The sequence below is a fragment of the Globicephala melas genome, chromosome 6 (assembly GCF_963455315.2).
Source record: "Globicephala melas chromosome 6, mGloMel1.2, whole genome shotgun sequence".
Lineage (NCBI taxonomy): Eukaryota > Metazoa > Chordata > Mammalia > Artiodactyla > Delphinidae > Globicephala > Globicephala melas.
In genome coordinates this window covers 80,299,718-80,313,533 of record NC_083319.1, presented here as the reverse complement: position 1 = coordinate 80,313,533, position 13,816 = coordinate 80,299,718, and the positions used below count along the sequence as shown (strand labels likewise).

Sequence of the window (13,816 nt, the reverse complement as noted above, 5' to 3'; positions counted from 1 at the left end):
CTTTCTTTTTTCTCCCTGTTCTCTCCCTCTGTTAAGCGGGGCCATTCCTAGAAGGAATGGATAAGTATAACTAACTCTTGTCTATCAGTGTAAGATGAAGCCTGCACTTAAAAAGCTCGGCCTTTCAGAGGGACACCTGCTCCCAGTGCACCAACTTCTCTATGCTGAGTATGACTTCCCAAGCTTATCACACATCTCTCAAGGTCTCTCTGACTTTTTTCTGCTGCTATAGAGGTCCTGATCATATGAGCCACAGGCTAACTCACTTGAGCCTTAATCCTTTTTAAAAACCCATTCCTCCATCAGAGAAGCAGGATTTGGGAGGAATCTTAAAGCTGATTAGGAGGGACACATACAAACATGAGAGAAGGAGGAGTCTCCAGGTTGGATCTGAAAAGGTCTGACTGTTCAAGGTGGATGGGAAAACCTACTCCTGTGATAATGAGAGTAGCTGCCATTCGTTCATTGCCAGGCAGTGTGCTAAAGCCTTTTCATGCATTGTCCCTTTGAACACAACTCATCTGTTTTCATCCCTGTGCCCAAATGAGGAAATGGAGGCCTAGTCCCAAAGTCATATAGCTAATAAGTGAAGAAGCTGGCATTCCTGGGATAAGAGTGCATGTGTCTGTCACAATTGTGTATTTGGCTTTGCCAGACAGTAGGTGCTTGACCAGTGTTTCCCTGAGTGCATAAAGTAGTGGCTGCACTGGATGAATGTGCCCGATGAAGAGGGGCAGGAATGAGAGCTGGGTGTCTTCCTATTCCCTGGAGAGGAACGAGAACCTCCTGTTAATCGTGGTGATTGGCAGACTGCCCAGGGGCTTTCTTATCCAGAAAGTTACCCAAGGTGTTGTACCATTTCATCCAAAGAAGCCTAGAACTGACTTTTCTATAATCCCAGGGGAGGAAGAGAAAAACACACACACACACACACACACACACACACACACACACACACACTTTCCTAATCTACCGTTCTGCTGCTCTGGTGTTCCTAGGGCCCCTGGTAGGTACACCTGCAAAAGTGTACCCTGCCCTTTCCAGCTCCCAGGATCCCACAGGTGAGGCTAGGCTAAGAGGGAGGATGGGAGGAATGATGTATAGTTTTGGGTATTTTGGAAAACTGCCTCACTAGTTGTAAGTGTGGGCCAGACACTGCAGCACCTTATTGAGCTGAAGGAGTTGTTACGCCACACACGTGGAAAGGGGTAGAACAGGTCTGCTCCTTAGGTTTCTCTTCCAGGCTTCCACTGGTCTTGGGGTTTGGCACCAGAGGTGCCCACTCATAGTTCCATATTTCTAGTTCCCGAGAGAGGAGAATGCTTAGCGTAGTCTCATTCAGGCATCTGCTTAGATCAAACAGTCGTGGCCAGTAGGCCAGGTCCTGTGGTTCAGACATGGCCACCAACACCCTGCTCCTGTTATTGGGGAGTGGACCAAGAGAAGGGAGCGTTGGGCAGCCACCCTTGGGGCCCTGCTACACAGCTGGGAAAAGGCTTTGTTGGAATATTGCCTTTTCACTTGTTGGAAGAATGTTCAATGGGGCTGAATTTTATCTCACAATGTTAGAGAACGCTATCTCTTTTAGAGTCTTTATGGGGCAGGAGGAGGAAGATGGTACAGGCCTCTCTCCCATCACTGGGAGGTAGAAGGGTGTGGGAGGAATGAAGTTAATCTGATTTGGGATGAAGGTTGTTACAAGACTGTTGAGATGATTAAGTGATGCACCATGCTTGAAAAGTACTTACCTGTGCCTGGTGTATCATATCCCCCAGAGAATATTAGCAATGTGTTATTGTAATAATTCCAACAACTTCATATTCTTCATATGCACTTCCTAAACTTCGGCTGTTTTTTTTTTGACCTCATGACTTACACAGAATTAGCTGAAGGCAGAATTCTAAATGATTCTTAACTGGTGAGGCAGCCAGAGAACACCCTGAGTGCCACAGGGCACAGCCTTCTCCCTTTACCACGCATGGTGAGAAAGCTTTGTCACAGACTGAAGAAAGGAGCTCTTGTGTAAGATGTTTCATTTACTCTTCTGGGCTGCTTTTTCTGACTTTCTGGTACTTGTCTTTCTCAAGTGGTTTGTTTCCCTGAGTCACCCTCCTGAGACAGGGGGCTGTGGCACTGTCTGTGCTCTCCGTACTCACACAGGCAGCCTGGTGGAGTCCTGGAGAGAGGATATTCAGCATTCTACCTTTGAGACTGTATAGCTACTGCAGGCCCTTCTGGGGCACATTTTTTCCCCAAAGTAGAGGGCCCTGATCTTGTTGATCCCAAGAGATATTGGGAACGAGCACTCAGTGAGGATTCCAGGGTGTTGGGCTCCAGCACCAGCTGTGTCATTTATGTGGCCTTAGTTTCTTCATGGCAACATTGGGAGAATTCTGGCCAGGATGAGAGCATGGGTATGGAAGGGCTTGTGAACTAAGTGTAAGGGTGGCTGTGTCGATGCTGTTACTATCCTTACTAACCTGGGGTCATGGGAATTGGTAATTGGTAAGAGCACAGAGACCCATGGTGGTGACCCTGAGGGGCCCCTTAGGTCGGAGTCTCCCAAAAGGATTGCCATCTGCCATTGTATGTTGAAGTCCATCTTTGGTCTACTCATCCATCCGTCCATCCATCCATCCATCCATCCATCTAGTGGTTATTTACTGAGATATTATTCTATGCCAGGCAGTATTCTAGGCAGTGGGTGAATAAAAAGTAAAAAATTCCAGCCTTCATTGACCTTATGTTCTAGTAGGGGGAGACTGGAAATAAACAAGAGAATTAAATAAAATGTGAAGTACCTTTGCACCAACACACTTGATTCTGGGGGACCCGATGGTTGGCACCCTGAAGCAGGTGTCCTCCTCGCTCGTACACACTGTGTCTATCGTGCCGAGGATCACACTGCTCCCCACTCTACACTTTGAGCACTGCGAGGGCAGAGATTGATTTGGGTTTGCCGTATTTCTCTGGTACCTAGTTTAGTGACAAACACCTGGAAGGCACACAATGTGGTGATCAAACCATAGTCAACCACACAAAGCAGGTAGAAGTGAAAAAGTCCCATGGTCACCAGTTACCTGAGTGACCCACAATTAGCTTCTATATACTATATGAATAAATGACATGTATCTTTAAATGCCTTTCACCTAACAATACCATCTTGATGATCATTTCCTTTTAGAGCCTCCTTATTTTTTGTAAACAGCTCTATTCCATTGTATGGCTGTACCATGGTTTATTTAAGCAGTTTCCTGGTCATGCTTACGTCATTGCTTGCAATCTTTTGTGTTGGTGAACGTGTGATGAACAGAGTGAACATGTTCACCTGTCATTTGCACACTTGCAAGTCCTACAGGATAACTCCTAGAAGTGGGATTGCTGATTCAGGGAATGCCATTCGGTATTGAGTTGTAAAGTGAGGGCAGAAAATGAGGCCCAAGATTGGTCTAATGACCACGTGGAGTGGACAAGTCACCAGTCCCCATGAGCGTTCTGCTCAAAGGCCTTATAGCATCTGATACCACTTTTTTTGTTTCTGCACCAGGCTGGAGAATCCATGTTCAACCGTGCGAAGCTCCTCAACGTTGGCTTTAAAGAGGCCTTGAAGGACTATGACTACAACTGCTTTGTGTTTAGTGACGTGGACCTCATTCCAATGAACGACCATAACACCTACAGGTGTTTTTCACAGCCACGGCACATTTCTGTAGCAATGGATAAGTTTGGATTTAGGTAAGAGATGTTCACCGGAATCTGCAGAAAACACATTTGTCTCTTATGTGACAACTAGGGAACGCAATTCCTCCAGCCCAGGAGGAGTGCCTCTTAGGCTCTGGAGGAGAATGCCTCCTCTGAGAACTGGGTGCTTTTTAAGCCCATAGTCAGTTATTATTTAAGGAGGAAAATGGAGTCCAGAAACGCCCATACCTCTGCACATCCAGGCAAGAAGAGTTTTTATATTTGGGATGGTGTTCGTCTTTAGGCTCCAAACAGCAGCTGTATTACCTCACTTTCTTCTCTCCCCTTCCCCACACAGTTTGGGAAACAAATTGGAATCATCTTCCCCCAGTAAATTCTTGGGCTTGGATACTTCAGTAGATGTTCCTTGGCACTTTAAGAAGGAACATGGTTTGGTGTCCCTGCAAAGCACAGGCTTCTGCTCAAACACTGGGGCTCAAACTTCTCCACCAAAATGCCTCTTGTGAGGAAGCTGGCTGAAGCCTGTCCCCAGGAGCAGCAGTGTTATCTAAAGCACATTGTCACAGGTGGAAAATAGCCTGGTAGTCCATTTTTTTTTTTTAATCTTAAAAAAGAAATTTGCGTTTTGTTCCATAATTTAGCCACGTTTGTATCAACACAAAATTGTTTTAAGTCACCTGTCAGTTGAGAACCCTGAGCTCTCCCTCCCTGTTCTGAGTCAACACGGGAGCTCTGGGAAGCTGCGCTGCGGGTACCCGTGTGCTAGGCATCCCTGGCCTTGGCTGACTACCGCAGTGTGGCGGTCCTCTGCCACCCAGCAATGCCTTGGTTTAGATACAACAACTTCTTTCAGACTCATTTATTCTCATCGTTCCTTTCTGTCCTCCCTTGCTGGGAGCATGAGAGCTGTGAGATGAATGTAGGTATGCTCTGAAGTCCTTCCTCCAAATTAAAGGCATTCAGACCATAAACTTACTGTCTTAAAGGGGGGAAATTTGACTACAAACGGCACTCTGTACCCTCCTATCTTCCCTCTCTCCCTCCCTGTTTGTGTATCTTCTTCCCTTTGAGATACACCAGCTCTTCTGAGTTCCTCCCTTGAAGCGTGGTGGTGCTTACCTAATTCTTTACCACAGCATCGTGTTTGTTTTACCCAGAACTAGTTAGGCTTGGGAGACGGGGCAGGTAGATAAGAGAAAGCAGCAGAGACAAGAAAACCAAATCTTGTCAAAATAGCATATACTTCCCCCTTGAAGTGGCTAAGAGTCCATTTCTATAAGAACACTGATTATGAAGAAGCCTTAATGGCCTGGCTACCTCTGGTTCAAACCCTCACATTACAAGTGCAGACTGTAATGTGCGGTATGCCAAAGGGGGATGACTTGGCACTTAAATGATGACACCTATTTACAAGTAGATTATTTTTGATTTGTTAAAGCAGGCTCCCAGGGATCTTTGCTTGTGTATGCTTACAGTCAGAATTCCGGAATATATTTGAAAATAATAATTGCATCTTTTTTTCATATGTTCTATATGGTTTGGCTGACTTCCCCCTCAAAGTCTGAGTTAGAGTTTTCCTTCATTAGTGTGATGGGTTTTGGTCTCTTTGGATTACAGTAAGAGCCCAAGTGTGGTTTGGAGCTGCACACAGGGTTGTCAAAAAACAGCAAGCTTTAAAAGACCCACAGGAAGGCCTTTGCTTGGCCTCTAGGCATGTCCAGGTTCTTAACATTTCTTGTCAGTTCTTCCTCTGCGTCCCTCAGGAGTCCACAATTCATAACCACTAAAACATTGAAATACAAAAAGGTTTGGAAGGATGAGAGCCCAGATGCCCTACTCCTTGAAAATGTGTCAAAATAGATTCACCATTATACATTTTGCTAAGTCAGGATATGGTAGAATTTTCCAAGAAAATTTTATTTTAGCAAATTTTCAGAAATGCTGTCTTGACTGTTGGGGTCAGTGTTGAAGCCAGTATATCTCTGGAAGAATGAAAGCTAGACTGTAGATGGGCTGGGGGTGGAAAGGGGGGGTTGGCAGGGTGGGCACAGGAGACTCTAAAGCAGTTGCAGTTTCTAGGACCTTCTGGACAAGGATTTCCTGTGCAGGAGCAAGCAAGACACATGGGAAGCAGGTTCCTGAGTGGTGCAACAGAACTGGGCTTATGTTCTTGTCACAGACTGATTTTCTAGATAACCACAGGGGCAACACAATGTTCTTAGAAAGAGCAAGATTCTACTTTCTGGTATCTGTGTCTTCTCTAAGATAATCTTGAGTCTGATCTGAAAACAAAACAAACAAGGAGAACCCGCATAAATCCCTAATTTAAAAGTTCCAGAGAATAAAAATAACTTTAGAAGTGTTTCTATTTTGAACAAGCTTTATTTCAAAAAGTCAAAACTTACTAACCACTGGTCGTGTGTGTGTGTGTGTGTGTGTGTGTGTGTGTGTGTTTTGGTTTTTGTTTTTTTCCCCCAGCCTACCTTATGTGCAGTATTTTGGAGGTGTCTCTGCTCTAAGTAAACAACAGTTTCTCACCATCAATGGATTTCCTAATAACTACTGGGGCTGGGGAGGTGAAGATGATGACATTTTTAACAGGTAATGGTCACGAATTAGATCTCTTTCTTCCGTGTCTCCCTTCACTTCTGGTCTCTCTACCAGTGCTTGGTTATTCTGCAAGGATTGACCCTCAGGAGGAATGCAGCTCCCGCCCAGCCCAAATTCTTAGGTGTGCCCTGCTCTAGGTGCTGTAGGTGATAAAGAGTGTCTTTAGGTGGGACTTCCCTGGTGGCGCAGTGGTTAAGAATCTGCCTGCTGGGCTTCCCTGGTGGCGCAGTGGTTGAGAGTCCGCCTGCCGATGCAGGGGACGCGGGTTTGTGCCCCAGTCCAGGAGGATCCCACATGCCGCAGAGCGGCTGGGCCCGTGAGCCATGGCCGCTGAGCCTGCGCGTCTGGAGCCTGTGCTCCTCGACGGGAGAGGCCACAACAGTGAGAGGCCCGCGTACCGCAAAAAAAAAAAAAAAAAATCCGCCTGCCAATGCAGGGAACACGGGTTCGAGCCTTGGTTCGGGAAGATCCCACATGCCGCGGAGCAACTAAGCCCGTGCGCCACAACTATTGAGCCTGCGCTCTAGAGCCTGCGAGCCACAACTACTGAAGCCCGCGTGCCTAGAGCCTGTGCTCCACAACAAGAGAAGCCACCGTAATGAGAAGCCTGCGCACCGCAACGAAGAGTAGCCCCCGCTCTCCGCAATTAGAGAAAGCTCACGCCCAGCAATGAAAACCCAACGCAGCCAAAATAAATTGAAAAAGTGTCTTTAGGAAAAGTAGCTTCTGTGATTTTTGCATTACCCTTTTGGAAAATGTACAATAAGAACCATGTGAAGGGGTGAATTTACTTTGACTCATGCTATATGGCCGTCCACACCCTGGGCCTCTTTGTAAGCTGGTAAACCTTTATCATGTGAGTTGTCATCACAGATGGTAAAAAACCATTTGTCCGTGGCATTTGAAACCACATTCTGCTCACTTCTTCCTGGCAATGGAATTTTCAACCCTGCTGGCTGCAGGCAGAAAGCACCTTCTCCCTCTGGGAGCCAGTCTGAACTTGTCACTGAGTTTGATATCAGAATACACCCTAGTGCCTTTCTGAATTGGAGTACGTTAATTGGATAATTAACGGAAGGTGTCTGTCAGAGCAGCACCCAAAGTCATTTAAGGTTAGCTTCGTGTGGGAACTTGACATCAACCCAAGTCTTTAATACAGGCCTTGAAGAAAACGTTTTGGAGTGTCCAGATTTGTTATCAGTACGCAGAGCACTGGGCCAGGAAGGCCCAGTGAGGAGGAGGACACTGAAGCCCTGAGCAGGGAGTCCAGACAGAAACAAAGCTGCTTTCACAGCACCACACCTGGCAGCTGGGCCCGTATGATGGTGTACAGGGCTGCTGTGATGCACAGACCTGAGTGATCAGAAAGGCTGGCAGGAGCGAGCCCCGAGGACGGACTTCCGAGGGTGGAGGGACTAGAAGATGAGTGGTCTGTGGGGGAGCTTTCTTCTCTTCCTTTTTCAATTTTTTTTATTTTTTAAGTTGAGGTATAGTTGATGTACAGTGTATATGTTTCAGGTGTACCATAGTGATTCACAATTTTTTTTCTTTTTTTTCGGTATGCGGGCCTCTCACTGTTGTGGCCTCTCCCGTTGCGGAGCACAGGCTCCGGACGCGCAGGCTCAGTGGCCATGGCTCACGGGCCCAGCCGCTCCGTGGCACGTGGGATCTTCCCGGACCGGGGCACGAACCCGTGTCCCCTGCATCGGCAGGCAGACTCTCAACCACTGCGCCACCAGGGAAGCCCCTGATTCACAATTTTTAAAGGTTAAACTCCATGTATAGTTCCTATAAAATATTGGCTATATTCCCTGTGCTGTACAGTATATCCTTGTAGCTTATTTATTTCATACATAGTAGTTTCTACCTCTTAATCCCCTACCCCTATCTTGCTCCTCCCCGTGGAGCAGCTTTCCTGAAAGATAAGGAACCTAACTCCTACTGTGTACCAACTGGCTGTGTGCCAGGCACTAGTTCAGCACTGAGGGAGGCCAGGCTGGGAACCTTGAAGTCATCTAGGACTGGCCATTCCTGCCTCTTAGCTTACTTTTGTATTCCTGCTGTCAAGGCTTTGGTTTTGGTCCTCATTCCTTTCTCCCCCAGAACCTACACAGAATCTTGCACCCCATTCTGGCTGCCTCTAGTCTTGTTCCCAGCTCTCCATCTGATACTGCTTATCAGAGACTTCCCTGTGGCCCAAAACCTTTGGGAAACACTGTATACCGTCACCTCTCCATATCTGTGGATTCCACATCCACAGATTCAACCACCCTTCAATATTTGGGAGAAAAGATTCCAGAAAGTTCTAAAAAGCAAAACTTGGATTTGTTGTGCACGCGCGACTATTCGCATAACATTTACATTGTATTTACAACTAGCTACATATCATTTACATAGTATTAGGTTTTATTTTTAATTAATTAATTAATTAATTTATTTTTGGCTGCGTTGGGTCTTCGTTGCCGCACGCCGGTTTTCTCTAGTTGCAGTGAGCAGGGGCTACTCTTGGTTGTGGTGCACGGGCTTCTCATTGTGGTGGCTTCTCTTGTTGTGGAGCACGGGCTCTAGGTGCGCAGACTTCAGTAGTTGTGGCACGTGGGCTCGGTAGTTGTGGTGCACGGGCTTAGTTGCTCCGCGGCATGTGGGATCTTCCCGGACCAGGGCTCAAACCCGTGTCCCCTGCATTGCCAGGCAGATTCTTAACCACTGCGCCACCAGATAAGTCCCTGTGTTAGGTATTATAAGTAATCTAGAGGTGATTTAAAGTATATGGGAGCTATACCCCAATAAAAATTAAATAAATACATAAGGCTTAAAGAAAAGTATATGGGAGGGTGAGGATGTGCATAGGTTATATGCAAATGCTACACCATTTTATATAAGGGACTTGAGCATCCACTGTGAAGGGGGGGTGTTTTCCTGGAACCAGTCCCCCGCGGATACCGAGGGATGACTGTTATATCCCTGTCCGACACTGGCACTGTTCTTGGGGATGCTAAAAGCTCTAAGGAGGCCTCCATGATGTCGTCTTTGCCCTTCCTTCCGGCTTCATCTCCGGCCACTTCCTACCCCAGACCCTGTTCACCAGTCCCCAGAAGCTTGTGGTACTCCCTGAGGGCACTGTGCTTGCTCTCGCCTCCCTGCCTTTGCCTGTGCTGTCCTGACTGCCCGAAATGCTCTGGCAAAAGCACCCACTCATCTTCAAGATTTGGCTGTGCCTAGTCTTGTTCAGGTAGAGTCGGTTGCTTCTCCCTCTGTTGCGCGCATCGCCACCCTTCCTTCGTCCCCTCCGTACTGGCACCAATGGCCCTGTGTTCTAAGCACACCCACATTATAAAGTCCGTGAGGGCAGACACCCCCAGTGCTTGGCACAGGGTGGTCACCAACACGATCTAGAACCAGTGGTAAAATGTTATGGGAAAGGCATGTGAGTTTTAAGCAATGCCTGTACACTGGGCTGGGCCGTGGGCTGGGTGAGAACAGCTGACAGGATGGTGGACAGGACAAGAGTCTTGCAGCTGGGACTGTGGGACCCGAGCCTTATGGAAGCTCTGTAATGACGACTTGTCTCTTTACGCCTTACAGATTAGCTTTTAAAGGCATGTCTGTATCTCGCCCAAGTGCTGTGATCGGCAAGTGTCGGATGATCCGCCACTCAAGAGACAAGAAAAATGAACCTAATCCTCAGAGGTGTGTTCTGTGTTTTATTCTCTCCCCTGTGTGTGTTTCCTTCTTTCCCCTTTCAGGTGGGGCAGGCTGTAGGAATGAAGCTCTGGAATGGGCTTCATGCCTTGAGGGTTCAATCCACGGGACAGGATTGGAGTAGGAGTGGGGAGGAGGGGCCAAAAAGTACAAATGTTTAAAGTTTTTTTTTTTTTTAAGATTTTTGTTTTGGCTTCAACCCTTTGCCCGTTTGTTCCTTGTAGGTTCGACCGAATTGCACACACAAAGGAGACAATGCTCTCCGACGGTTTGAACACACTCACCTACCTGGTGTTGGACGTGCAGAGATACCCGTTGTATACCAAAATCACAGTGGACATCGGGACACCGAGCTAGCATTTTGGTGCAATGATAAGAGACCTGAAAATGGCCAGGGACCTCTGCTGTGTGTCTCTGCCAACCTGCTGGGCTGGTCCCTCTCATTCTTACCAATCAGAGTGATAGACCCTCTCGGCTCATCATTCAGACGCCTTTCCAGACGACCAGGACGAGTGGGATATTTTGCCCCCAACTTGGCTCGGCATGTGACTTCTTAGCCCCACGAGGTGTATGTAAGCATAGCAACTGTCAGCCTTTGGGGGGTTCTCAACATGTTCACAGTGTCACCCCAAAGAATCAGAGCTATACACAGCCCCAAATTTGGTGACTGTGGGACTCATTCCCTGTGAAAAACTGCTAATTTGTCGTGATATAGGTAAGAATTTTGCTTTAAATTGTGGTATTATTACTTTATGAAAAATTGGAGAGTGCTGCTGAAATTGGATTGGTGTGATGTTTTTTCGGAGTCACATTATAACAGAAAAACACACGATTTCAACCATTCTCATTTTACCCCCTTCTCCCCACCCTCTTTCCGTGGTATGCAACTGTTACAATCACTGTGTGTGTGTGTGTCTTTCCTTAGCAAAAGAATTTTAAAACTTGAGCCTTGGACCTTTCACCCTGCTAACGTGTAAATTCCAAGGCGACTTTAGCCACCAGAGCAAAAGCCTTGGGTGTTCTCACATTCAGTGGCCTTTCTCCAGATTGTCTGATTCCTGAATGTAAATTCTTTTTTTAAATAGCAGTTTGTAGTATTTTAAAGAAAGAACAAATCAGGTTCTAATTACGAGCTAGCTTGATTTTGTGTTGATCCAGAATTGCATAGTGTTTAGCCGTGGCAATTTATTTTTCTGAGCATGCTATATAAACTTGAATTTCCCATGTATTTTTATTGTGGTGTTTTAAATGTGGGGAGGGGACTGAGCATTTTTTAAGGGAAAAAATGATGTATGCTATAGTGGCCACACATGGGCCCTGATGTAGCTGGCAGGCCAGGTTTTCTGAAGAGCAGAGTCATCTTTGGGCCCCTTGATGAGAGCTAGGCCTCCACATCAGCACTACTGAGCTGGACTCCTGGGGGAGACAGAAGCCTCGGCCTGCCTGGCTGACCTCTCCACCTCCCTCCCCTCCCCCCGGTGGGCAGGGCTGAGGGAACCCTCACCTCCTCAGACTGACCCCAAGACCTCCCGCTAGGGCCCTAGGCTGTGGAGCTGTAAATGACAGCCATGAGGTTGTTCACTGGCCCTTAGCCAAGGCAGGAGGAGGAAGCCTCCCTCTGGCCCCTGGGTGCTGCCTCCTGGGCTCTGATGGCCACGCTGCCTGGCCCACCTTGCAAGACCGGTTCTCCTTCCTCTTTCTCCTTCCTCCCTTCTGCTGCCTCTCTCTTCCCTCCCTCCCCCTTTTTGTTCCTTTGCCTCTTGCCTGTTCCCTAAAACTGGCCTGTGGCGCTCAGGGTCAAACATTCATTCTCCAGCGTGAATGTGCCTTTTCATTAGAGATCTAGAAAGAAGTTCGGCTGAAACCACCCACAGTCCCCCACGACCACTCTGGTGCCTAAAGCCTCCCATTCCCCCTCAGGTTTTTAGCAGGTGCTCCCACTTCTGGGAGGCTGACCCACAGCGGTATCTTCCCCAAGCCCACCTCTGCTGCCAGAGGTTTTAGCCGGCCTGGGTTGAGATGCACAAGGCAGTTCCTGCCACTGGGTGCCCTTGCTGGGTCCAGCCTGGGCTGAGGGCTTAAAATTCAGCTTTCTAACCTCAGAGTGGACCTTACAGCTGGTGGCAGCCTGGAAACCAGCCCTCAGTGTAGAGGCTGAGCTGATGCTTGGCCCCAGTCTGAACCTGTGCCTTTATCACTTTGAGCATCTCAGATGCTAATGTGGTTCTTTTTCCAGAAGCCTTTGTATTGGTTACAAATTATTTTCCACTGCAGAAGCAGCTGGGCTATGCAAAGAGTGTTCCTTCTGTCAGTTCCCCACTCCTTAACAGTGATGTTGATAAAGCCAGGAATGTACTGTCAGGGAGTTTTGGGAAGTGCAAAGAATGAAGGCCTCTTTTTCTATCCCCAGATCCTGACTTTTCCAAAGTGCCTTAGAAGAGAGGAGACAAATATCCTGGGTGGTAACCTCTTTGTTACTTACTTTACTCTTAAAACAAAATTCTGACTTTTTTTTCTTTTTTGTTTTCCTATTGCATTTTCTTTCATGTTCCATTGTAATAGTCAAGTATGTGGTTCATTCTCAGGACCAAGGGAAATCCTGCTGCACCTCTTCCCCATTTGCTGATCTTCCGGTGCGCTAATGGGGTCCCAAGGTTAGGCCTGGACCTTGCCTGGTTCATGAGATGCTGCAGGTCCTGTTTCCTCACTGGGGAGTTCAGGGCTGAGGGTTCAGGGACCATTTCCTTCACCTGGAAGTTGTCACCATGAAGTTGTCATGTGCTGTGACTTTCTCTATTTCTGTCCATTCTGTTGCTGGTGACCCTGTAAAGTGGCCTTTGGGAAAGATCGGAGGGCAGAGGTGGCATAAGAGGGTAAAGGAAATGCTGGTGCTGACTCAGCCTGGGCAGGATCTCTGCTGACCTGAGGGCTGGATGTGGGGCACCCCACACGGCTGGGAGGGGAGCGTCCCTGTCCTAGAGACCTGTTGTGCATTTCGATTTCCCGTGTATGCAAATGTATGTATTTACCATTGTAAGTGGAGGAATGTCTGACCTTGGTGTTCAAAACAGAACTGTATTTTTGCCTTTAAAAGCCAGTAATATAACGTGAATAAATGACCCTATCTTTGTAACGGCAGGTGGTTTCTCTTCTGATGTAAGGGGTTTGGGTTCTCCCAGAGCTGGAGGGCAGTGACTGGGGCTGCCTGCTGGGAGGATGTGAGGAAAGCAGAGGTCTGCCTCCTGTGCCTGCCTCATGTGGGAGGCTGGGGGATTGGGTGGGGGGAGGAGGTGGCGCCTCACCTGGCCACGCTCCACAGCCCTGCCTGGGATCACACAGGGTGCACGCACCTCACTGGGATCACACAGGGTGCACGCACCTCACTGGGATCAGCCGTTCCCCCATCTGAGCCTCATATTCATATCTGTAAAATGGGAATAATAACACGTAGAGACTTTTTGAGGCTTAAAAGGGATGATGTGTCTGAAACACAATGACTGACACCTCACAGGTACTCACTATGCAGCAGCTGGTGCCACTTCAGAGTAGAAGTTTCCCTAGCAGTTCTCCGGCCACATTCTGCTGTTTTCCACCAACGCCAGCATGGTTCTGAGATAGTTCTCAGAGCCACTTACACAAGGTGTTCACAGGGTAGCTTAGATAAATAAGCTTTCTTGTCAGCCCCAGGAAATTTAACCAGACGCTCTCAAAGGTCTTAGCTGTGATCCAAGGACTTGAGACAGTAAGTACCCTGGGCACCACCTGCTCCTCCTCTGCAGCGCCCCTGGGGTCAGGCATCAGC

At 47.7% G+C, this 13,816-nt stretch overlaps 1 protein-coding gene across 2 annotated transcripts in view; it reads left to right on the top strand.

The window, feature by feature from the left end:
* Nucleotides 1–13,130, top strand: part of B4GALT1 (beta-1,4-galactosyltransferase 1) — a 49,296-nt gene extending 36,166 nt beyond the window's left edge. The window contains exons 3-6 of one of the 2 annotated variants that reach the window (XM_030832682.3): nt 3,548–3,735; nt 6,181–6,303; nt 9,898–10,002; nt 10,239–13,130. In XM_030832682.3, the coding sequence (XP_030688542.1) occupies nt 3,548–3,735; nt 6,181–6,303; nt 9,898–10,002; nt 10,239–10,371 (549 nt within the window). In that variant the 3' untranslated portion in view covers nt 10,372–13,130. Of the gene's footprint in view, nt 1–3,547; nt 3,736–6,180; nt 6,304–9,897; nt 10,003–10,238 lie in introns of those variants that run through there. The other variant, XM_060301035.1, reaches the window with a different exon arrangement.
* Nucleotides 13,131–13,816: the final 686 nt, after the last annotated feature.